The 24,359-nt window shown below is 47.9% G+C and overlaps 6 protein-coding genes across 6 annotated transcripts; 3 read left to right on the top strand and 3 right to left on the bottom strand.

Moving 5' to 3' along the window:
* Positions 1 to 764: 764 nt before the first annotated feature.
* TrAFT101_002670 (uncharacterized protein) lies at positions 765 to 2,216 on the bottom strand (the record flags this gene model as incomplete). The annotated part of the gene is made up of 5 exons (XM_024909502.2): positions 765 to 1,183; positions 1,246 to 1,341; positions 1,417 to 1,849; positions 1,929 to 1,985; positions 2,066 to 2,216. 5 exons carry the CDS (start codon positions 2,214 to 2,216, stop codon positions 817 to 819), a joined length of 1,104 nt encoding a protein of 367 aa, XP_024763792.2. The 3' UTR covers positions 765 to 816.
* Positions 2,217 to 3,936: 1,720 nt separating this feature from the next.
* On the bottom strand, positions 3,937 to 5,067 carry TrAFT101_002669 (uncharacterized protein; the record flags this gene model as incomplete). The annotated part of the gene is made up of 2 exons (XM_066126666.1): positions 3,937 to 3,948; positions 4,753 to 5,067. The coding sequence occupies 2 exons, from the start codon at positions 5,065 to 5,067 to the stop codon at positions 3,937 to 3,939; spliced, it is 327 nt and encodes a 108-aa protein (XP_065982770.1).
* A 3,702-nt stretch (positions 5,068 to 8,769) lies between these two features.
* On the top strand, positions 8,770 to 10,773 carry TrAFT101_002668 (uncharacterized protein). The gene is made up of 3 exons (XM_024899465.2): positions 8,770 to 9,759; positions 9,874 to 10,083; positions 10,160 to 10,773. The coding sequence occupies exons 1-3, from the start codon at positions 8,929 to 8,931 to the stop codon at positions 10,577 to 10,579; spliced, it is 1,461 nt and encodes a 486-aa protein (XP_024763790.2). The 5' UTR covers positions 8,770 to 8,928; the 3' UTR covers positions 10,580 to 10,773.
* Positions 10,696 to 14,675, bottom strand: TrAFT101_002667 (uncharacterized protein). The gene is made up of 6 exons (XM_024903440.2): positions 14,258 to 14,675; positions 14,022 to 14,140; positions 12,622 to 13,902; positions 11,325 to 12,553; positions 11,160 to 11,245; positions 10,696 to 11,099 (listed from the first exon to the last, which is right to left on the bottom strand). The coding sequence occupies exons 1-6, from the start codon at positions 14,326 to 14,328 to the stop codon at positions 11,087 to 11,089; spliced, it is 2,799 nt and encodes a 932-aa protein (XP_024763788.2). The 5' UTR covers positions 14,329 to 14,675; the 3' UTR covers positions 10,696 to 11,086.
* Positions 14,676 to 15,830: 1,155 nt separating this feature from the next.
* TrAFT101_002666 (uncharacterized protein) lies at positions 15,831 to 17,916 on the top strand. Its single transcript, XM_024901745.2, has 3 exons — positions 15,831 to 16,275; positions 16,461 to 17,131; positions 17,237 to 17,916. Exons 1-3 carry the CDS (start codon positions 15,892 to 15,894, stop codon positions 17,499 to 17,501), a joined length of 1,320 nt encoding a protein of 439 aa, XP_024763787.2. The 5' UTR covers positions 15,831 to 15,891; the 3' UTR covers positions 17,502 to 17,916.
* Positions 17,917 to 19,597: 1,681 nt separating this feature from the next.
* Positions 19,598 to 22,429, top strand: TrAFT101_002665 (uncharacterized protein). Its single transcript, XM_024909501.2, has 4 exons — positions 19,598 to 20,072; positions 20,194 to 21,109; positions 21,240 to 21,607; positions 21,670 to 22,429. The coding sequence occupies exons 1-4, from the start codon at positions 19,933 to 19,935 to the stop codon at positions 21,785 to 21,787; spliced, it is 1,542 nt and encodes a 513-aa protein (XP_024763786.2). The 5' UTR covers positions 19,598 to 19,932; the 3' UTR covers positions 21,788 to 22,429.
* Positions 22,430 to 24,359: the final 1,930 nt, after the last annotated feature.

Raw genomic sequence — 24,359 nt, 5'->3', positions numbered from 1 at the left:
TCCTTAAACTAGCGGGATTTGCAAAAAAAGGGGAGGGGAGCTCAGGAGTAGAAGTCACAATTAAGCGATGGATAAATAATATGCATGAAATATTGAAACACGCCCCTGGTAATACTGCTTGTATTGTCCAGTGTATTTGTATACCTGCTCATTCTACGAGCCTTTATCTTTTCATGGCTCATTTCATGGCTCATTTCAATAATCTTGGATCGTTGACGAGTTGAATAGCGTAGTTTCAGAGGATTGCTACTTACTAGATAGAGTCGCCAATAAGATCGTAACACTAGCACGAATACCGTATACCTGGATAGTTGTAATGGTTCAATTACCGTATAAAGCTATTGCATAAGGTTTGTCAGATTGGTCATTGCTGCGTTATTGGAGTTCTTTCCTCGCCTTTATACTTTATCCTTCAATACTTTTACAAGGGCGGTTTTTTTTGCACTAGTTGGTCCATGGCAAGCGTTTACATATACACATATATACTCATTAATTATTACAATGGTGACTCCTCAATTGCACACCAGTTTTTAGCTTCTCTCAGGTCAACTTCAAAGCGAATACGAAGGACATCAAGTTGCAGTAGATTGCGGTACTTTTTGCAAAGCCCCGGTCTACTCTGATCATGGGAACTATTAATAACCGGGGCTTCACAAGATATTGTAGAATGCCCACGATGAATGGAGTGGCGAAGAGGGGTGAGAGCCTTTGCACGATAGAAAACATTCTATAATGGTCAAACTAGCTAGCTATAATTACAATATCCACCCTTAATATACAGTAGTAACATATCCATAGATTAGGTTGTAATGGACTCTACACCTGCTCGGCGAGATGAACTTCCTGCGAGATGTAAAAATTACGAACGATTCCCCCGGCACTCACATCCACGGGATCAGGATTTCCGTGCCCATTTTTGATACCTCCTTGAATATGGACTATCGGGGGAGGATAGTAGTTGCCGAATTCGTAAGCTGTGTTTTCTCTACGAGGTACAGATCGTTGCAGGCTCTTCTCCGAAACATTGCGTTTGGCTGCCTGTCCTTCACGATGGCCAGTGCCGTTGCTGTGTAGTCTGGAGCTAAGCGTTTTATAACAGTTGGAAGTGGTAATATGCTTCTTCCAGATGGCTTTCCAAGCTGGGACACAGCCTATGATCAGGGCAATGCTGTTCTCAACAACACTGGAGACAGACTCTTATTAGATAAAGTGAGATGAATGATATTTCACATGACATATACTCACACGCAGATAAGACACCTGTATTGTGTGTAGACCATGTCTATCGTGCTCAATAGAGCAGCTCGGTAGACAAGCCCAACAACGCTGGTGATGACACCCCTGTTTCTTTTGCATTAGCACATGCATACATACTACCGTTGCTACTTGGCCGATGATCGCGGTGGAGCTACCTACACCAAAGCAGTAAAAAAAACGGCCATTACGGCAATTCGCTTCCTGAGAGACATGTTTAGCCTCCACAGAACTGGCTGTGGTAGAATAAATATGTACAAGTCGATGACGACCGCCAGTGATCCCTGGATTACTCCCCAGGGGAGGAGCTTAGCCAAGTTATCAGCCCATGAATGACCCGAGTTCAAAGCATTGAATGCAATGTCAAGAGGTATAGTTGGCCAGTAGATCAGACCAGTGAATATGATGCCCACGTATACAGCAATGCGCATACCCTTATGCGCTGCGAAGATCTGGAGATAGAGCAGCAATATGGCGCTCTTAGCGAAGAATGTTGCTGGACCAACGATAATGCCCTCGGCAAAGAGAATATTCATATAGGTTGCGTCGAACCAACATGCAGGAGTATCCCATTGATGCCCAGCAAATTTGAGATCTAGCAGAAGGCAAAGTAAGTATTTGCTCTAAAAAGGGACGGTATGTGCTTTCCATAGCAAGAAGTGGACAGAACATACTAGATAGTACGAGTCCTACATAGGCTACATGCAAGACGTAACCGATAATTGCAAAGTCTGGAGATGGGAGTTTAGCGTATGCCGTGTATACATGGTTACGTCGTCTCCTTTCGCCATTCTCTTTCACTTATACTCACAGTCTGCAACTTTTAGTCTGCGCATATTTATCCAGACTCTGCCAACAACAAAGACAGTTGACAATGTCAACATGACTGCTGATACTGCGATGACAGCCGGCTCAAGAGCTGCATGGTTGGTAAAATTGGGAACAATGCCGGGAGGAGGCATAGCTGCGGGGATTTGGCAAGGATCCGCGCCTGGAGGTAATTGTTGGGAGGTCATTTTTGTCTCTCTGACGTCTTTCCTTATTTGTCGCCTCTTTCCATTCCAGCTGAAGGTGATTCAATTTTCTGCAGCGGTTCGGGAGAGCTGACTGCATACAGCACGATGCACATCTGACTATGCACCTCAAAGCTTCAACAACGGGTTGAAAGAGTGTTTACATGGAAGCCATAGAAGTACATGGGATAGTTAATTAGCAGCATGAAGCTGAAGTTTGGAAAAGTAGCATTGGGATCTTGTTTTAAAACGAAACTACAGAGCATACGGCCGTCGGTCTCTATGAAATGGGAGAAAGAATAAACTCTAAAAAATACCTAATATATGCTGTTGGTTAACGATAGTGTGTAGAAGGCGTTTCACTCATCGGGTATCTTCAGCTACGGCTAAGGCCCATTGAGCGCCTACGTACCTGGAATCCTTTGTTGAAGAATAGTTTGAGGAGATTTAAGAAAAAAACAAAAGTAATAGCCGAGCTGAGAGAGTTCATTATGACATCTACATACAGGGCTGTAGATGTGGATCCTTACTGCGTGTTTGCGCCTGGCAGCGCGCAGAATATGCTTGGTCAAGTGTTTTGCCATTTCTCAAATTCGTGTAAGGCGAACTGCCTCGGTTTCTTTTGGTGCTCTCCGACGCGTCGTCGTCGTTGGTCGCTGTCAACATTGGAAGTATACTGCGGGGCGTTGATTTGCTAGATGTACAAGAAGCCGGAGTGGCTAAAGTTAAATAAAGGGCAACTCCTTGCGAGGGCTGGAGTTTACTAACTTTTCTAGGCTTCGCCAGCTGATGAGCGATTGAGTAGACAGGCGCCCTACGATCATCAGCCTCTCACTGGTGAGTTTGTAAGTGTTAGAAAGGGCAATTTGTGTGCACAGCTATGAGCCATTGCGGAAGCTCAACACACGTCCACCCGCGCAAGAAATGATAGTGTTCATGTTACGTTCCCCGTTATCACCGACTCATATTGGAATCAAATGGATGTGCTCCGTGATGTTCTACGTACCATACAGTTCTTCCGTGCGAAGGCTGCAATGTTTTACAAGCTGATGCCCTGATGCAGATACCAAAGCTGGTTGTATCCGGAAACCAACGTATACGTATGTAAGTGGCAAATAGAACTGCATGTACTACTCACTAGACCAAGACACAAGCTAAGACAAGACCGGGAGATCCTGGGAATCCCGGGAATCAGACACCCTAAATCTTATCTTGCGAAGAATGGAGATGAATAGAATCCCGCTTATGCTTCAACTGACAAAGTACAGCGGGATCCCCACAATGGCGCTGAAAGTTAGCTCCTCCGAAGGACAACCTGTTGTTTTTGGCTGCCATTAGCTGCCATTAGGTTGCATTAGGCTGCCTGAAGCAGTCACCCACCCTTGCGCATCTGACGGCTCTCGCCGCTATGCTAGTCCTGGTGATTTGCAGACTAGGATCGCCTATAGTCGCAGTGTTGCTACGTCGCACGGAGCAGCTGTGGAGAGTGCCGTACTTGTAAAAGGGAGTGGGTGCCTACAAAAACACATATGGATGGAGAGATTCATCTCCATCCCTGCTTGAAAATAGCCGCTATAAAACATCCTTGGTGATGAAGCTCTGACTATCTCCTGGTCCGGCTGCCTCCATGAAACAAAATTCAGTATATACGTTTATATTGAATCGAAAATCATTTAATGGCCTTGACTAATATTAAAAAGCTTTCATAGTCCACAAATAATTGTAAAATTGCTCTTTTCAACAGAGTACAAGTATAGAAGCAAACGCGTTGCCCGCCGGAGCTCTAAGTCACAGGTTTTGAAATCAAAGAGGCGTATGAATTAACGCACCCAAAAAAAAGAAAGAAAAAAAAGAAAAAAAAAAAAAAAAAAGAAAAAAAAAAGAAAAGAAAAAAAGAAAAGAAAAAGGAAAATGGAAAATAGAAAATCAGCCGAAAAATATGCCGAAACTGAAAGGGAGGGATGAGAGGAGAAAATGAAGAGAAAAGAAACCCATGCATGATGCCATAACCGTGATGCTTCATGCAGCAATAAGACAACCCCCACAGTTGCTAGATATGGATCAATGCCTGCATGAATATCGACGACACGTGCTGAAATTTCCAGTAAGATAGGTGTATGGCCAACTCACTCATTCACTCATCTCCATAGACCAATTAGTAAAATAAAACACTCAGATGTTTGAATAAAAAAAAAGGAAAGAAGATACCCCAGTTAGAGCAGCTTTTTGCGGAACATGACAATGGAATTAGCCCAAGCGGCCCCACGCCTTGGTTCTCGGCGCTCCGAGATGTGGCTTTCTGCACTCCCAGTCGTCCAAGATGCGAATCAGTATGAGCTTTATTACTGGCGAAACGTCAAATCGACCAGGACTATGTGGAAAGATGGCGCGTTAGTTTTGCACTAGTGAATGCATCGTATATGACCGCATATGAGACAGCCTTTCAGCTGAGCGTGGCCAAATCGGGTCAGTAATTGAGACCTACATGCACTTGCCAAGACATGTTGCCGAAACTCCGTATCGGCCAATTATGGCTGACATGTGTCAATCCGGACTCCTCCTGATCAGGCATTTCAGCGCATGGCTTAAGCTGCTGGAGCTGGGCGTTGGCTCGCAACGAATCCAAAGCCGCCAAATACGCATACGGGGGTTCCTTGTATCGAGTGCCATCCTGCATCAAGGCTCGCCGGGGAATGCATACCCAGTCGCCTCTGTTGATGGATGAGCCATCTTGGGAAGTGTATGAGGCAAGGGCCTTTCGCCGGCATTTTACTGAAAGTGCCATTACAAGGTAAGTCATCTTGGCAGCCGGCTAAGGACACACATGCAAGTTCTTCATCAGAGTGGCGGCAGCGTTTTGCCTGCTTGATGAAGCTATCAAGAAGCGGCAGCTTATCCACATCCTTCAGGAAATTAGCTGAATGAAACCCCCTTTGAATATCTTCCCGTAAAGCTTCAATATACTCGGGGTGATTGCATAGATCTTGGATTGTGTAAGTTGGCGTCTGATTAACATACACACTATTCAGCAAGCTATGCTATCCAGAAGGATTTTCATACTTGCCATGGACAACTGATGCGCCGATCCGATACAAACTGCCATTTTCTCACCCACCATTCTCGCAGGCACCCAGGGGGTTTTACGAGGCGACGAATCAATTAGCCTGAATTACATGCAGTCCGTCTGAATAGGTGGTTCATATGTCTATTCCCATGGATGCTATTTTGCACGAATCGTAGGCCTGTGATATTGGGCTGTTGGGGACAGGGACAGCCATCCTAACGCACCGGAGTGACTCTATGAAGCTACAGATCCTTCACTGCTAGACGCTGCCCAAGGCATCAGGCGCTGGTAGGGCATTTTTGCAACTCTATGTCGATCGGTGGCTATTGATGTAACTAATGGTCTCATACCTATGGCCGTGATGCGTAGAAACCTCGGCTGCGAAGATGACAACTTATGGGAATTCTAATGCTGCAGCGGTGAATTCGGGGTTTGGGCTATTTATATGTAATTTACCGTTGGTGAACTCTCTATTTTATCGCATATATAAAGAGGCAAAATCTCGTACAAAGCTCCTCGCAAAAGGGGACAAAGCAGTTAACTTTGGTGATGAGTCTCTTCATCAAAGGAAAGAGTTCTACATGCGAAAAGCCTATAAGTCCCTGCCCGGATTGCATCATCCCATAAGGCAGTAACTTATTAAATAAGAAAAGAGAGATGAAAAGACTGTTAAGTTACCATCTGAATGGACATCCTTGAACGCAATCTGCAAAGAATCCTTCACTAGTCGTTCTGGATCGAGCTGGAATTTCAAGGGACGGGACCTAAGAAGGTCAAAGAGCGCGAACAAAGCCCGTGCCCTCATTTCATGCATCGTAAATTTCGGCTGAAAGATCTGCATACATCATTACGCACATAAATCACAGGAATACCACCGTCACATCGCATACCTCTTAAATCACTGCATGAAGCGATGGCCGCCGGCGCGGTGAATCTGCAAGCGCCATGATTAGATCCATAGACTTAACCAGAAGGTCGTTTGCTAGAGTGTGCACTTTGGAAGGATTTCCTCACGCCTGCCACGTGTTATGCATCGGAAATATATCTTAAACTTCATGCATTGTTACCTTGTTATATGTACGATCGATGAGATTGGGACCTCAGGTAGGGTATAAAAGGCCCTGCATGCATCGAAACAGAAACGACGTTGCCTAATATAGATCCATCAGCGTCTAAGTTGCTCCTGGAAGTCTTTATTAATACATTACCTGTCTAACCCATTGAATTTGAGCCAGTATCAAGATGACAGCGAGTAGAGTAGCTTCGAGTATGTACGAAACTTCTAAGCAAGAAAGCTTGTGTCTATGAATATAGATATCCTATTCACTTTTTAAGAAACCCGTGATGAATGAGAGTCCAGTACTAAGAACTGTCAATAGAATGGAAGAATTGCAAGCACTTTGAGTCTAAGGCGATTAAAGTTCTCCCGTAAATATCTTTTAATATACGAACATATTTATAGACACAATCCGAGAGAGATACGACGGCTTTGAACGCGTTTAAGCAAATTTTCAAGCACGAAGGCTTCGCTCTGGAACCAACAAGTACATGCAATAACACGTTAGACAAGCGAAAAGGAGGAACCCAACCCAACTTCCATGATAATCCGATATTAGTAATATGAGATAATTGAGGCAAGCATTGATATCTCCTTTTAGTACAAAATTCAACACAATGCTAGAACATGGGTAATGAGAACAGACTGATAGTTAGCCTAGGGAAGCGAACCAGCTATGCTATTATACTGGGATCTAATCAAGTAGTATTAATAGATACATTAGATACTTATTCGTTATATGTTAATTGTGGATTAAAATAATTCTATTTTTGTTTTCAATCTTTATTCTACCGCTCATTGTCTAGACCTCCATCCTTCTCCACAGGCTATACTGATCGAGTCCTTACAATGCCAACTAGAAAAGGTGAAATATGCAGCTCTTGCTTTTCCAGCCTCTCTTTGCTTTTCTACAGTTCCACCGGACTCACGCGCCATCCAAAGGATAATATACACGCTCGTAAAGTCTCATTGCCAGGGGATCAGCTACGGAGGTCGCTCTTTGAAGGCTCTTTCTCATTAACTAATTTTGTTTTTATGAAACCCATGAGAGAGGCTATTATCATCCTTAGAGACAGTGTTAAATAAAGAAACCTCACGAATATGGGCGGTAAAAGTCGACCATAAACTAATATTGACTCAGAACTATGTACACCGGTAGTCAAATAGATGAACAGAGATTATCAGATGTTCATACTCGGTGCTCCATAGCTGAGCCCATTTCCACTTCTACATAACCCACTCTAATTGTTTGCTTGCTCGCGGTTTAGCGCTTGAGACGACATCCAGTCTTTTTCGTTTAGATTGTCTAATGACAATATCATTAGGCGAGACATGAGCTAAATACTGGGCTACATGTCTCCAAGTGGGTAAAAAGATGGTGACAATTATGATGGTGGCGCCGCGGCGCAGTTGTTATAACAATCAGCAGCCACTTCTATTGGTTGTACGTTTCGACCAAGCGTCTGGAGCATTCCAGTTGCCTGGGTATCCGGTCTAATGGGCTAATATTCTATTTCATTACGCTGTTGAGGAGGGAAACACATTATTCCCAAATCTTTGTGAGTGATATTATGATAATCTAACCAAGAATAGAAGAGCCCGTAACAGTATGCTGGTGAGTAGAGGGTAAATGCATATGGATACTTACATGTCTGGTGCTGCGTATTATGCGTTGACAAGTTCACCATACACTACAGTATTAGAAACTTTTCTACCACAAAGTCCAAAGATGCCGCCGAGGCATATCAAAACACACATACTTGATTTTCAACGAATTTATACAAGCCATGTTGCGGGCTTGGGAAACACCGCATATTGCGTACAAGCAATGTACACGCCACTACCAACAGACAAAGAGGGCCGTCAGCAACATTGGCGCGAGATATACACATTCATCAGCTATATTAAGGAGACTATTTGAACTCTAATCTTCCTTCTTGAAGTGTTTTGTCGTGCGTCTAGACAAGTTGCGCCATGTTTGCATGTGCCCTTGTGCCGCTAGATCGACAGACTTTGAGATTGCTGTTCCTCGCCCGTGCGAATGTACGTATGAACTGCATCTTTTGAGTGAAAAAATAATCTCACTACGATGAAACATACGATTAAATACTGTGACATGCGGTAAAATAACAAGAGTTGGGGATTGAGATGATGGGACTGTTGGATGAGTTAGACACTCGGTTCAAGATGTGCTTAATGTCTGCATCCATATTAAAATATCAATATTAGCTACCCACATGGAGAATTACTCCGCCCATGCATGGTATCAGCTAGCCAGTAGGAATTGATCCGTAAAGTTGGAGAAGTTCATCGTATGTCACTGCATGTAAGCAGCAACTCAATTGCCTTACCTAAATAGCCCGCCTCAGCTGTACGCGTAGGTCGTTACTAGCGGTTGGTCAATACGAAGCACTGGCGCATCGCATCCTGGTCGCATAACGTCACCTCGGCCATCTCACCGTCTCGTATTGAGCCCTCCTCTCTCATCTCATCTCATCTCATCTCTTCACCTCCCTCACTCATTGATTTCACCAGCAAAAATGGATGACTTTGCGCGTAGAGAGCCTTTAGACCAGCCGTCCCACGAGCCTCCCCCTCAGCCTCACGACGAAACCACGCGGCAGTTCTTCCACCACTCCGGCGCCAGACGCACAAACACCGACACCGTCATCGCCAAAGCGCTGCGGCAGCAGTACCCGAATCTGTCTCTGTCCATCGCGCCAGCCGCATCATGCAATCTCACAGCCTACGCAGCAAGCGGCCACGCCCAGTCCACGCCATTGACCGACAACGACGACCATCACGTCCCGGCATCGCTGTCATGGAAGGTCTATCTGCCGCCCGCGAGACGCATGGACGGAGGCCTCGGCGTCGTTGCAAAGGACACGCAGTTTGAAAAGTACCTGTACCAGTGGAAGGACCACGACTTCATCGTCTACTTGGTCAACGGCCGGGACGGCGGCCAGTCGTATCCAAACGTTGTCAACTTTTATGTGCTGTCGACGAGTGAAGAGCTGGCGACTCAGCTGATTCTTGCGGCTGGGCAATGGTCCAGCGACCTGCATGAGGAGATCTGGGTGTTTGATGGAGGCTACTGGTCCAAGAGCGCTGAGCTTTACCAGAGTGCGATGAAGGCGTCGTGGGAGAGCGTTATTCTGGATCAGCAGATGAAAGATGCTCTCATCGAAGACCATTTGTCCTTCTTTCGGTCGAGAGCTACCTATGATCGACTCAAGGTGCCTTGGAAGCGAGGCATCATCTATTACGGCCCGCCTGGAAACGGCAAGACAATCTCAATTAAGGCGACGATGAACATGCTTTACCATCTCAAGCAGCCGGTCACGACATTGTATGTGAGGTCTCTGAATTCGGTAGGTTTACCTCTTAGCTTTCTTTAATTTGTTCGCGAATTATTGTTTTATTGTTTGGCGCTGGTGCGTTTTAACACAAACCGAGCATCTCGCTGACAAGACCGTTTGAAATAGTTCTATGGACCAGAGAAGAGCATTGATATGGTCTTCTCAAAAGCGAGAGAGTTTGCACCGTGCTATCTCGTTTTCGAAGATCTCGACACCATTATCACGGATGACGTTCGGAGCTACTTCTTGAACGAGGTAGACGGTTTGAAGAGCAATGACGGTATTTTCATGATTGGAAGCACCAATCACCTAGATCGATTAGATCCTGGTATTGCGGTAAGTTTTCCCTCAAATACAAGTTTTGTGTTGCCTCTAAACTAATATCCGAATGATTGTCTGTCTTTTAACCTAGAAACGCCCCTCTCGTTTTGACAGAAAATACCTGTTCCCAGACCCAGACTACGACCAGCGCGTCGCCTACTGCCATTTCTGGCAGAAGAAACTATCCGATAACAAATCCGTCAGTTTCCCCGACAATCTCTGCGCAGCCATTGCGGAGATTACCGATGATTTCAGCTTCGCGTACATGCAAGAGGCGTTTGTGGCGGCCCTACTTGCCATTGCGCGGAAAGGTGAGGGCGATGACGAGAATGATGGACAGGATGATGCCATGGTTATGACGGTAGACTTGGCGGAGGACGATTGGGTCCAGGTATTGGACAAGCCAGTTGAGGAGAATCCGGACTTGGATGAGCTGCCCTTGTGGATTGAGATTAAGAAGCAGATTGCAATATTGCGTGAGGGCATGGAAGAGCAGACAGTACAGGTGTAACTTTGCTTCCAGGTATTAGCAAACCGGTTGGGGATGAAGAGCAAGGCAGAAAGATTTTTACACTTCAGAAGATTGTCACTATTATATAAAAGAGACATAGCATGCATGAATGATTCGTTTCAAATTAGAAGCTCAATTTTCTCTCAATTTAATTTAGTATACAGCAACTAATGCGAAAATCAAAAACTGCTGAGGCTACAATACCCATAAAAATAATCTTGACTTATAAATACATAGAATCGTATCTTACTGTTCCCAGGCGTGGAGTATAAAGAAAAAGAAGGATTGTGATCCGATTGCGCACAGTCCACTAAACTTCTCTTCTCAAATCCGACACCACATAACACAAAACAAAGAAATAGCATATTATATATAGCCATAGGCATCCATGGAGCAATATCCAACGAGGAAAACGGTATAATACCCATCGGGAGAGGAAATCCACGTGAAAATCAGTAAATAACGGAGCACGAAATCATGGGTCGCCACCAAAGTTGTCCATTTGCATCAAGTTTGAAACCTACACGTAGACGTTAATTAGCTCAATGTTTCTTTCATTCCCAAGCACTTAGCTACTTACGTCTCAGGAGAATTCGTAATCTCCTCGAATGCTTGCAGAACATCGAATCCCATGGCCACCAGAGGCTCATAGGCATCATCAACGACCTATAGCGGGATATAGTGCGTTAGATTCAAAAGTGACTTTAAGAGGTAAAAGAAAAGGGTTCCAAAGAGAATATCTTACCCAGCTTAAAACTGTTTTGTTTGCCTTGTGGCCTTTATTCTGTCGAACACCCATCAAGGCAAGACCCTGCAGCACCAAAGTCGAAAGCGGAGCCAGAGGCACAATTGGGGCCAAGAGACCACCAATGTCTTGCTTTGGAGATACTAAGGGAGGGACGTATCTAGCAAGAGGGCTATTCGGTCTGCTTATGATGATGGTCCCCAGCAAATTCCCTGCCGCGTCCTTAGCCCGCACAATACCACAGGCTTTGCTCTCTTCTAATGCAGCTCGGTACAGTTCAAGGACCTCTGGGTTTGCGTGTGTTCGCACATGATGCATCACAGTGTCCCCGCTTTCGACGCCGTAGATAAGATCAAAGCTAATGTTGGCTCGCTGGATGCTCTGTGACAAACCCTCGGGAGCATACCAGGCGCTCAAATCTTGAATGATCATATTGGTTAGCCTCCGAGGGAACTGCGTGTCCCATCCGCTGTTGCTGAACCATTCTTTTGTCGTAGCCACTTCAATGTCAAGAGGGATTCCCAGGAAGAGGGAGGGGAAAGATGATCCTAGCTGGACTTTCTTGATGCCTCTCTGCTGAGTCAAACTCTTCAGCGCGCGGCGATGGAGAGACCGGCCAATCGACAAGTTGCGCTTGGTTGGGTCTACAATCAGAGCTCCAAGAATACCCACGTTCTGGACGAAATAAGTAGCAACAAAGCCGTAAAGAGCTTGCGTGCTGCTGTTTCGTACGACGAAATGAGCTTCCTTTACGTTCGGATTGTTAAGCGCAAATGTTTCCGCGCTTGTGGTCTGAAGGTACCGCATATCCTGATCACTAGCCCTGTGCACAGCTCGGATGAGGTCGTTCAAGCCATTCCTGTCCCGATTGCCATCGAATTCCTCGACGAGCCAATGTTGTCGAGATTTAAGGACTTTTTTGCTTTTTCGCAGAGTCCCTGGCATAGTGCCCACTGGGTTACTGTCTCCAATCAAGGCGCGGACCAGAGCAGCCATGGCGTTCTCTGTAAAGTCATAGGTGCAGATATAAGTGCCAATGGATTTATCCATGGCAAAGTCGTATGGCGAGCTCACAGCAACGACAATGAGTTGTTTCTTTTGTCCTCTGCTACGAAGCATAGAGCACATCATATCAACATGTTTTGTAAAACCGGCCTGGTATAGATTTCTGTTCGCATCTGCGGTAAAGATGACAATACAGGATGCTCTGTTGATAAGATTTTCGTGTACTGGGCGGTGGAAAGTCAGTAAACGTCGCCTATAATAAAGAAGAGGGAAAGATGCTCTCTCCTCTCACCTGGTCTCACTCCGTTGGCCGTGTAACTCGTGTGTAGTAGCTTCTCGTTGCGGTATCGTGCCAGGGTTTTTCCAAATTCACGAAAGACTCCCTCTCCGCTCATAATGGCGCTTCTCTCACGGCCTTGATGGCTCCATCTGTCATGCGGAGTAGAGATTATTGATCGGTCGTTCTTTGCTTCGGTCAAGCTTTTAGTCAAAGATGACGCTGGAAGCGGTTTAACCAGGGGGGTGAGCAACAGCAGCTCCTCGCCAGGGTGCATTGAAAGGGAGAGCGGCAACAGCTTCTCCTTATCGCGAACAATGGTAATGGAATCATCGTAGGCTCGTCTGGATAGGGCAAGGTGAGAAGGTCGAATCTGCGAAAGAAGGTTTACTCCCGGAGGGTTCAGCGCCTTTGCCCAAGACGTGCAAGTCGATTTGAGATGGAAGATTCTTCGTAGAGAAGTAAAAATTCTCTCCTTTGTAATAATGCCGTTCTCATAGCCCAGTTTAAGGCCTTTGATAGCTTCCAGCTGGACGTCGTAGGCGCGGCAGAGCAGCACAATGTCGCATCCAGCCTCCACAGCCATAACAACACCGTTCTGCACTCCAAGGTCCTGGCTCAGCGCCTCCATTTCGAGGCATTCTGAGATTGCAACTCCCTTGAAGCCTAATTCGTTACGGAGAAGATCATCGACTACTTGGTCTGAAAGACAGGCATGGCTAACATTCATAGAAGGGTTGGAGATTCCACAGCCGCCGACGAACATGGCATCGAGCTTACCAGAAGAGATGGCGTTTCGAAAGGGGACTAAAGCACTAAGGCTCAGCTCTTCCAGGGTCTGTGTGATGATGGGCACATCGAGATTAGAGCCCAGGAAATCAAGGTTTCCATAGGAAGGGAAATGCTTTCCGCACGAAGCGATGCCAGCATCGCGAATACCGCTCAAGGCTGCGAGTCCATACTGGGAGACTTCTTGAGGGTCATCGCCCGAAGCACGCACTCCGATAACTTGATAGCGTGCATTGTTGAGGACGTCCAAAACCGGGCCAAGCATCAGGTTAACACCGCAGGCCGCGATCTCGGTAGCCGTTGCCTTGTTGACTTCGTAAGATAATTCCAGGCTGCCAGTGGCGGCAATGGCCATGGCACTCGGGAACTGGCAGACGAAGTCCTCATCGAACAAACTGTTGACACCGCCATTTTCCTGGTCTACAGCAATAAGAAGAGGCTGTGGATGGCCAGAGTTCTTGGCAATCATCTGCAGCTCTTGAACGAGCAATGCAGTTTGATGAGCCGCTAGTTGGCTTGGTTAGCAAGACGTCAGGATCCACCCATAAGAAGACGTGTAAGGGTAAATGATATATGCTGAGAGGCTCATGCTTATCTAGTACACGAAAAATGGAAGGGAGTCGTACATTTCAAGTTCTTGGCAGTCAGAATAATAGAGCCAAGATGGTGATTCTCGATGAGGCTTCTGATCTGAGGCGTTACTTGGGTGCCATCCCAGCCCATGAGCAGCATCTGCCCAATCGCCCTGCATCGTGTCAGCCATTATCCGCAAGAGGACTAACTGGATATGAAGCCAGTTACGGCTATAGAGGCAACAGCGTCGACGTGATGGCATACGATACAACACGACAATAGCACATACCAGTCAAGATTCTGCCATAGCGGATCTAGCTCAAACTTGTCGGCCGAAGAGCCGCTGATGGAGTTGGCCATTATGGATGAGACACGGCGAACCAGCTCAACATGACCTGGACTCGGCTCATAGCCAGCACGGCTGGTTGCAAAGACAATGGTCTCACGACAAGTGACGAGACAGTGCTAGTGACCCCCGCCCTGATAGAAGATCGACGCCTCGGTGAAGCGACTATACGGGATCACGCAACGGGCACGAGATACCACAACGTGAGATTCGCTATGCCTCGGGCCCATATCTCGAGCACTCGGTCATGAAACCTCGTCGCGGGTTGGAAATACGGCTGAACATCGGCTAAATGGGAGATATCTCGGTGGGGGCCGCGCTTGCTCCTACTGCAGTAATCCCCAGCTTACTGGTATTCTGTATCAGTGCCGCTAATTCCTTTTGGATCAGAAGGCAGCATATGTGGCAACATGGCCAGAATGTGGCGTTAGCTGATGCCAATGTCAGCTAGTGAGCGGCTGCTGGAGATGGGCGTCCTTGGCAGCGGCTTCGGCGGAGTCGTCTCCTCTGGCTGCCTTTGCTCCAGCGCCGTGGGAGCCCCAAAGTGCACGCACATGTGGGCTCGCAGCGGTTTTGAACGGTGGCACTGCCAACGGGTACGTACCGCAAGTCAACGTTACATGCCCCCCGGCGCACTGGATCGCCACCCATGCGTTTCTGCGCTTTCAATTCATGTAAGTCGGGACGTAGCAGCAGAACCGGGTACACACATGCACGTACACATACAGACATGCTGCTTAGAGTGCTGGCGTCTGCGAAGGGAAACGGTAGAGCAGACTTATGCATGATAAATGAAGAGAAATGCACAGAAATGCTATAGAACATGGGCAAGTGGTTTTGATGCGCAGCGTATCAGCCAAGTCTTTCTTTCTTGCCGGCATGTCTTCAGAAAAGAAAAATGAGCCGCAGAAGGCAGGATGAAACAATCAATCAGATATGGCAACAAACTACGTAATAGCGCCACACTCCTGTGAAGCGCGCCACCACCCAGTTGGCACCGTACAATAGGTGACCGTATCCTGCAAGTCATGCAACTATGTACAGCCCATGTACACCCATAACGTGCTCTGAGATCTCGAAATGCGCTGCAACAGTGGGCAACTCCACCGCGAAGGCACATGGCACCGTGACTTTACAACGATAGGGCGAGGATTTTTCTTTTCTGCGTCTCGCCATCTGCCTTCTTCTGTCTACCCGCTCCGTTTATGGCGCTTGCTACCATCGGACGCTAATCGGCGTCATGTCTCGAAACTCTATGTACCTACCTAGCCGAACCAAGGGGAGTGTATGTATGCCATTACTTGTACCCGGGCCATGTTCTCGGGCGTTTGAAGCTTGCTTTCTGTTCTGCTATGGAGCCAATATCACACGGTACCGGGACATCCAGTCCTACTTCTCTCAGAGCGCTCATTCTTGAACCCTTCTTTCTGCTGCATCCTTCTTGAAACAAACCGAATAAGATATTCCTAACAGCATCGTCTTATTAAAGAATAACAAAGAATTCTTACTTTTTATCACTATTGCTACCATTGCTAGTTACCTCTTTCTTATTTGAACCAGAGGAAGCGGCTGTGGCCATGCCTATAGCACTATCCCCTCCCTTCCGGCCAAGGAATGGCTTGACCAAGTTCACCAACTGCCGCCTTGTGCGCGGAAACAAGCTGGTCCAGGAAGATCTCTGGGTCAGCTCCTTGTCTGGCAAAATCGTCAACAGCCAAGCCGCCTTTTTCGACGACCTCGTTCTGCCAGACCAGACCATCGACCTCGGCGGCCGCATCGTCTCGCCGGGCATGATAGATGTGCAGCTCAATGGTGCCTTTGGCTTCAACTTCTCTACACTGCTTGACGACATGTCTCAGTACGGCAAGAAAGTCAAGGAGGTGCAGAAACTACTCGTCCAGACGGGCGTCACATCGTACAATCCCACCATCACCAGCCAGCGGCCGGAGCTATACCAGAAGGTGGGTCACCCTGCATATGCTGCAATCTATTGATACGTGTATACGTATTGCTCTTGATGTACAGATGGATACCAATATGGATAATCTATAGAGGGGTGTGTGTTTGTGTGTGTGTGCGTGTTTGGGAGCAAGAGAAAGTGTACGCACATGTGTTGAGTTATAGAACTGACTCCGGTGACATGCAGGCTCTTCCGTTCCTGGGACCATCAGGGCACTTACAGGAGGCCGAAGATGGGGCCGAATCGCTAGGCGCGCACTGCGAGGGCCCGTTTCTGAGCCCGACCAAGAACGGCGTACACAATGTCGACGTCCTGATAGAGGCGCAGACATTCGAGGACCTCGAGGCCTGCTATGGCAAGCACAATCTCACCCCGCGGGCCGAGGGCGAGCAGATCCCCATCAAGTACATCACTGCGGCGCCAGAGCGCGGCCAGATGATGAAGCTGATCCCGGAACTCAAGAAGAAGGGCATCATTTACTCAGTGGGACACTCCGAGGCCACGTACGAAGAGGCGTCCGAGGCCGTCGGGCTGGGCGCAACCATGATCACTCACCTGTTCAACGCAATGCGCCCGTTGCACCACCGCAACCCGGGCATCTTTGGAGTCCTGGGCATCGCCGAGAGTCTTCCGCGGCCATACTTTGGCATCATCGCCGACGGCATTCACCTGCACCCAACCACAATCAAGATCGCCTTCAACGCACATCCCGATGGCTTCATTCTTGTCACCGATGCAATGCACCTGGTGGGATTGCCCGACGGCGCCTATCCGTGGACCAACGGTGACACAACATGTAATATCGTCAAAGTGGGATCCAAGTTGCTCCTAGAGAACTCGGACACAATTGCTGGCAGGTAAGCGCTCATAAAACAAAGAAGCATCCAGAAGAAACAAAACCCCCCAATTTGATATCAGGTCATTGTGTTCCTTTTTCTAACATTAGTCTCAAAACCCACCAGCTCCATCACCCTCCTCGAGTGCGTCAACAACTTCCTGCAATGGACAGGCACCGGAATCCCACACGCGCTGCAGGCGGTAACAGCCACCCCAGCCGCCATGCTGGGCCTACAAGGAGTCAAGGGATCGCTCGACGCTGGTGCTGACGCTGACCTGGTCATCTTCTCAGAGGCGCAAACACCCGGGCAGCCCAGCACGCTGGTGTTGGACGAGGTGTGGAAGTTTGGCACCAGAGTCCATCGTGCAACGCCACCTAAATCAGAGTAGGTTAGAATGTTGGCAGAAGAGTTAGCAGAGGGGGGCGCCGAAAAAACACCAGATCGTCGTATAATCTGCCGAATTGATCGATGCAGAAAGGCTGATGAATGGTATGATTGTGCTTCAAAAATGCATCTGACAGCTGCAGGGACTTTTCTTCGTTTTGTTTCATCTATAGAATTTGGAGACGGGAGGTTTTGTTTGGAAATTGCAAGGCGTCGTTGTTAGTAAAATGCTCCTTTAGGTTAAACAAGATTGGAAAACCAAAACATGCTGGAAATTGAATACATCAACTGAAAAGTAAGAATAATATCTATAGAGAGGCGTCGTTTAGAGCGCGAGCATATGCGGCATACACCGCTGCATGCATGTACGGAGTCTTGAGAAATGGAATTGACCTAATTATTGCATCTTAAAATGGCTACCTACGAGGCGGGGGCGTTTTCTGGTAAGAGATCAGGCAAGAAGTATGCTCTGGCAAGAGCTCTGCTGAGGATTTTTCCAAGCAAAAAGAGTCACCAGCAGCTTGAATCTATGACAGGATCTCTTTTTTCTCTCTTACCATCACCTCCGTCTTGCCATATCTCTCACAAAAAACCACCCTCGGGCTCCTAGGTAGGTATTATATAGCATTGGTAGCCTACTATACTTGTATGGTATTACTTCTAGGTATGGAGTGGAATCCTACCATGTAAGCAAGCGTGTACGCACCTAACTATTTGGTACTGACATCTTGCAGATCATGTTACGGCTCCTGCTTCTGCTTCTATTTTTGCTTATTCTTATCTTCTTTCGGGATGCTTGATGATTAGATAGCTGCCAACTTGCAATTTCTCTTTTTCTCTCTAGATTCCATATATGCCTTGTGTACTGATACAATCTACGAGATCTGGTGGCCTTGTGATGCCGCTGGTGCGACTCATGACCCCTTGGCGGCATGTGGAGGAGGCGAGTAGCAATTAGCTAATCCCATCACAACCGCCCCGTACTAGTGCCATATCCTGCCGCTGTACTCGTACGTCGTACGGCTAGCAGCAAATATCTGCGCAGGGAATGTCCCATGGGGAGAAAACTGGCGCCAGACGATGATACCAGTGCTTGTAGCGGTACTTGTAAAAGAGCGAGCCGACCAACCGCAGGGGCTAGTGCCAACCCCAGACTTTGGCCAGCCTGGTGAGAAGCTCAGAAAAAGGTAGCAATTTCGGAAGCCGGCCGTCGAGCTCTCGGCATAACTGCTATACAAGCCTTGAGTCTATGTCAATTAGGTTCGGGATCAGGAATACACAGTCGGATAGTAATAGAGCAGATAGCATGTCCGATGCAGATAACACTGAGATTGCAGAGATAGCAGTGGATACTGATGGATGCTGGCACGTTGATAGCCGCGAGATAACACGGCCGATTGCAGATATCGGAACGTTCCAGCGACCAGAAAATGGCTATCAAAGGCGGCACGTTTTTTACTCTCCACCATAACGATGCTTCCCGTTCAGCCGGCGGACGAGCGACTGTCGAGCACGCCCAGAGCCTCGAGCTGATGTCACCAAGCAACGTCAACATGAACCAAAACACTCGCAGCATTCCACAACCTCCTCTTTTCTGGGCTTCTGCAGTGCGACGGCTCTAGTGGCAACGGGGCGGGTACATGTAGCCACTAGCAAACCTCCAGTTTACCCCAAATGCTATCCCCCGGCTTTTCTATTTGTCTTGCTCACTTCACGTCTCTGTCGCTGAGCCCCCAGCCCGCGTGCGCCATGGGCCCTCCCCCTCCACTCCCCACCCGCCAGGCCCAATCGCAGCGAGCAGCTGAAAGCGGCCGGTGTCAAAAAGTCTGGGCCGGTGCAGTGCCTTGAGTGCTGAATAGGCAGTCGGGTCCCTTTAAAAGCTTTCGCGGGCGAGCGCGCGACAGCCAGAGCCATGGCCAGAAGCCGCCGCATGGGATTTAGGGGACCACCCACACCCGCCGCCTTAAATTGAGCACCCACACCCTAGCAGTTCGGGCAGTTAGAAGGCCTAGTGCGCTGTAGCAGGCCTACAAGTAGCGCTCCCTGTACCTGTACCTGTGCGGCAACAGGCCCTCAGCACGGCTCAGCAGGACAAGGCAAGGCTCTGTTTCGGTCCTATCGGGGCGGCTGTCCCGTGCCTGGAACCCCATATCTTCCCATTTTCCATTTGCTCTGCATCTGCGCTGCATCTGTCCTCGAGAACTGCAACTGCACCAATCAGTCCCTGCGCCAGCGAGGGGCGTCATCATCGTTGGTCGCTGACTTGCTTCTTTCCGCGAGACTCGGACTTCAGGCCTCTCTAGGCGCCTTTCCGTCTCTCCGCACTCTGAATTCCTTCATCTTCTGCCAAAGGCTCGCCGCGACTGCTGCAGACACGACACTGCGCCGAACCCAGGGTGCCTCGATGCCGAAGTGGTGCTGGGCTGGATGATGCCATGGCTGCCTTCAACTCCATGCCGGCGATGCCTGCCGCCTCTGCGGTGCCCAGCGATGCGATGGGATTAAATCACGGTCCGCCTCAGTCCATGAACATTGACTCATTTGATCCCGAGCTCAACTTTCACGAATCTCTGCTGTATGTGCTGTCTCCTCGCTTCCTGGCCTCGGCTGCAGCCAGAGCCGTTTCGTTCTTCGATCCCCCCCTTCCTCCACCCCTTATGGAATATTCGCCACTGACTCCTCAGCAACGCGCATAGCGATGGCAGTGCGCTACCACCTCTCCCGTTTACGCCCTCATATGAATTCGAAAACTTTGTCACAACCTTTGAAGACCCATTTTCCTACTCGTCTCGCCCATTCGAGCCCATCACCAACCAGGATGTCGCGATTGACGAGTCATCTCCCCAAGAGCTGGACAACAAGCTCTTGGGATTCTCTGACCCGATTATGCACGCGAGCATAGTGGATGAAGCAGGCACTTTTACCGATCTGGACATGACGGCCGAGCTCTACGGCATGTTCTTTGTTGCCGAAGATGTGTTTGGCGGGGAGAATAGCGGTCGTCCGTTGGAGTTGACGTGTTATCGTCGCAACCTGTGGCAGTGCTCTGGACAGATTACCTTGCCGAGGACCTTGAACAATGTCATAGACGAACAAGGCCAGCATGTTGCCATAACAGAACTGTCTGCATCTATAACAGGCATAGAATCGATTGAAGGAAAACCCGCCGAAATCATCTCGATCCCATGGAAAGGCGCAAACCCTCAGCTGGAAGAGACGAAAGTCGCGGGGCCCCCTCCCAGCATGACTCTGGATCTTAGCATTGGCCGAGAAATTGACGCCAACAGAGTGTCTCTGCCTATATCCTGGAAGAGACTGCAGTTTAAGCACGCCACGGCTAACAACGGCCGACGAAAGGGGTTGCAACAGCATTACTTGGTGCAGATCAACTTGCTTGGCAAGACCAAGACGGGAGATATTATCAAGATTGCAGAGATACAATCTGGTCCAGTCATTGTTCGTGGGCGAAGCCCCCGCAATTTCGATAGTAGAAAGGACGTACACCTCACCAGCGACAAGAAGGTGGAGAGGAGAAACACAAACAGCACTGATAATCCTACGCCAAAGATGGAGCGGGACAACTTGATGGCTTCTTTACCCAAATACCCATCTGTAAGTGACAATTTTATAACACACGTGAATGCTTCTTTCCTATATAAATGGCGCTGCGATGCACCCCCCCCCCCCCCCCCCCCCCCCCCCCCCTCATGCTACAATAGAGGCTGACTCCTGATGTTTCCAGTCAAATGGAAGCGAATGGGCTACTCCACAGGCTGTACCTCAACCCAACCAGAGCCCACACCCAGCGAAGCGGATGGCCCTTTCTCCTACAGTCTCACTCCCACCAGTTCCGGCCTGGACGGTAGACAACCCCACAGGGAAGAATCCCCTTTCGGGCCACCGAAACTCTTTCTCACGGCCACCCAACCCCACGGCCCCCATTACGCTATCTCTATCAGAAGACGAAAAGAGTCCCAACAGATCAAGCGCTGAGCTTCAGAGCCCGCAGCTGTCCAAGGCTTATCCAGCAAACGGCCAAAACGCCAGCAACAGTCCAGCTGAAGAAGCAGATCCGCTCTACGAATACTTTCCTTTGAGCGTGGACGATTGGTAAGATCCGAGATATCCAAATCTACCCATTCTACAACAAGAAACTAACTCGGTACCTCTAGGATGCCGCCAGTAGATGCTGTCTATAGGCCGCACATAGTTCATCATACGATCGCTCCACCAGAGTTCAAGGCTCAACAGATAAGCCGTAAAGTCAAGCGCTACTTTACCGCTGATTAGAGATATCGGTGCTCGGCTACGCATAGCACTCTCGAAAAGCGAGTGCTCACCAATAATGGTGAATTTTCCATTCATTGGGAACATGTTTTTTACGAAATCACGAAGCCTCCATCCGACGGATCGCAGCGTTTCAATTGTATCATATAGTGCGGATTTTCCCGTCCAGTCTGCCTTTAAGGAACCCGTGTGTATTCGAGGGATGTTATTTGTTTGGTTTATCAGGTCGTGGGCTTTTTTTATTCAACAATTATGCGACGACATGACTGGGACAGCAGGGACTTTATACCCAGGGGCTCTTTCTGGTTCTTGTGCTTTTTTATTCGGTTCTATTGTCATTTATTCGACTGTGGAGGATGTAGTTTTGAGATGCGAGGGAGAAGAATATATATGTAGAATCATTCGTTGAAAGTTATTCGATGCTGGCTTTCACATTCGTTAAAAAAGATAATGTACCTACCTATCACTGATAGACCGGTCATGTATCTTTCCAAACGGCTCTATGAGTGCTCTTGTTTGCCATAGGTAGAAGCAAGCTCGTGGCAGTCATAACTAGAGGGAGGTTTGTGCTGATGTATGAACGTAAACTCCTAATATAAATTTTTGAAAGAGCCGTTTCGCCTGGGGCATATATGCCAGCATGTTATATATCGATATCGTTTTGTGTCCCATACAAGTAGTTAAAAACGTGGAAAATGGCATGAAAGGAAAAGAAGAGATAAAGGGGAAAACTGGTTGCAGAGGAATGAAGAGGTGCATGCAGCATGCGATGCAAATTTTATATAAGCACCTGACGATGAAGCCCTCGAAATCACACCATGGCCATGTCTTGTCCACAAGGGCAGCCGACCACGCTAATAGAAATCGAATGGAACAAAACTGAAAGTATAACGAGGCAAGGGAGGCGTAAGAGGAACATGATGAAGCAAACAAAGTACACGAATCGTGTAAAAAGGCACGCTCACATGCGATGAAACGTAGCTATCGTTTAAAACTTAACGTGGAAATAGGTGGTGCTAAGCGGTCCAATTTTTTTTTTTTCTCCAGCGTGCCTTAGCTCCCGGCCAGCATCTCGGGCAATTAATAGATGCATCCGTGTCTTGGACCAGTTGGTTTTTATTATCATGGCATCTTGTCAATCGAGTTTTTTACGTTTTGCTTTCCATCCCGTTACCCTTGCGTTTCGCGCTAATATCGACATCGGAAGATGAAGAATGGCATGATCCGAAACGGCCTGTTAATGGCAGGGTAGTGGTAGCTAGAATGCATGCAACGAAAAGGGCCTTTTTTTTTTCGTGCTCGTGATGACTGGAGAAAGCAGCCCTGACTAGGACAAAATGAACAACAACCGAGAAAATGAAATGAGAGACAAGAATGGGTTCTCTGCATCGTTGCTTGTGTGTCGTAGTGCAGATGAAATGAATACTTACATGTGGGATTTTGCGCGTGCTGGTCCGCAGACGAATTTGCAGCCCCCTCGTCTTAATGCTACTGCAACTACATGCATGGCAAAAAAAATCGTCAGGCTTCAAAGTCGTATCGGCAAATAAATCCACAGTATAGCATTCCTTCCTTTGCCAAAGAAAAGCACAATGTTTTTTTTTTTCTCTACCCCTAGCCGAATGGTTGTAGTTGCAGTCGCAACACATCGTAGCAGCTGTGGCAGTGTGTGTTAGTTAGTTAGTAGGCAGTAGCATGACCATCCATCATCTTACCTCGGATGGACGGCAGCCAAAGGGCACGGCACCCGTATCCACAGTTCGGAGCCTTGTATCTGCCCTTCGGCACATTTCGCCAGGGCGACATCATTCTATTAGCTGAGAGAAACAGAGAGCCGAGATCGATCTCCGCCGAGGTAGAAGCAAATGAACAGATGATGGGAAGACACTGTTTGGATTGTAAAATTCAGGACAGGTAACGTAGCAATTTGTTGTCTATTCTCGATGAGACTTTCTTTCGCTATAGAATGGTGGAACTGTTCCAGACCACGAGCAATTTAGAAAAAAAATCACGACATTTATTTTTTTTGGGATATCCTTGACTTTCGTTTTACAAGCTACCCTATGCCCAAAGGACAAAGCATGCTATACACTCAAAATGTCACACTCCATCTACTAATGCACAAAGGTAATATTCAAGAACCGAGCTTGCAGCTACACTTCCCTCCCACGCATTTCAGCACAGCCAATAAGATAAACGAGAGAGGAAACATAGCCCTTGACGCATCCGACATAGTGTAGTCTACCATAGGAAAGAAGAAGAAAATTAAGCTTGTATTCATCGTCTTTCTCGGAACTGCATTCCGTAATAGCAGACCGTAATGGAGGGGAGGGGCCCTTTTCTTCCCATAGCTTCTTCACTAGTTGTGTGATTGATTACTGATGGGCGGCCAAAGACATCAAGACATTGGTAGAAACGAATTTCAAGCGCCCGTTTTCGCATCACCGGTTTTCTTCTTCTTTTGCTCTGTTTTGACACAAAGTATATGGAAAGCATGTCCGTAATGGCAGAGCAATGCATATACATGGCGTGCATGTCTCGTCTGTCAGGCAGAAGTCCAATTTGCGCTCCACCC

This window comes from Trichoderma asperellum, chromosome 2 (genome assembly GCF_020647865.1).
Source record: "Trichoderma asperellum chromosome 2, complete sequence".
Classification (NCBI taxonomy): Eukaryota; Fungi; Ascomycota; class Sordariomycetes; order Hypocreales; family Hypocreaceae; genus Trichoderma; species Trichoderma asperellum.
Note: the sequence above shows the minus strand (reverse complement) of the source record. Positions and strands in the feature narration are given on the sequence as shown.

Excerpts from the sequence above, each read along its gene's own strand:
- TrAFT101_002667 (XM_024903440.2), bottom strand. The coding sequence starts at position 14,328 with ATGGCCAACTCCATCAGCGGCTCTTCGGCCGACAAGTTTGAGCTAGAT. Across the intron at positions 12,554-12,621 it reads GGCCAACGGAGTGAGACCAG|TACACGAAAATCTTATCAAC; the intron begins GTGAGAGGAGAG and ends TCCACCGCCCAG. Across the intron at positions 11,246-11,324 it reads ACAAAACAGTTTTAAGCTGG|GTCGTTGATGATGCCTATGA; the intron begins GTAAGATATTCT and ends ATCCCGCTATAG.
- TrAFT101_002666 (XM_024901745.2), top strand. The coding sequence starts at position 15,892 with ATGCCTATAGCACTATCCCCTCCCTTCCGGCCAAGGAATGGCTTGACC. Across the intron at positions 16,276-16,460 it reads GGCCGGAGCTATACCAGAAG|GCTCTTCCGTTCCTGGGACC; the intron begins GTGGGTCACCCT and ends GGTGACATGCAG. Across the intron at positions 17,132-17,236 it reads TCGGACACAATTGCTGGCAG|CTCCATCACCCTCCTCGAGT; the intron begins GTAAGCGCTCAT and ends AAAACCCACCAG.
- TrAFT101_002665 (XM_024909501.2), top strand. The coding sequence starts at position 19,933 with ATGGCTGCCTTCAACTCCATGCCGGCGATGCCTGCCGCCTCTGCGGTG. Across the intron at positions 20,073-20,193 it reads AACTTTCACGAATCTCTGCT|CGATGGCAGTGCGCTACCAC; the intron begins GTATGTGCTGTC and ends CAACGCGCATAG. Across the intron at positions 21,608-21,669 it reads CCTTTGAGCGTGGACGATTG|GATGCCGCCAGTAGATGCTG; the intron begins GTAAGATCCGAG and ends CGGTACCTCTAG.
- TrAFT101_002668 (XM_024899465.2), top strand. The coding sequence starts at position 8,929 with ATGGATGACTTTGCGCGTAGAGAGCCTTTAGACCAGCCGTCCCACGAG. Across the intron at positions 9,760-9,873 it reads ATGTGAGGTCTCTGAATTCG|TTCTATGGACCAGAGAAGAG; the intron begins GTAGGTTTACCT and ends CGTTTGAAATAG. Across the intron at positions 10,084-10,159 it reads GATTAGATCCTGGTATTGCG|AAACGCCCCTCTCGTTTTGA; the intron begins GTAAGTTTTCCC and ends CTTTTAACCTAG.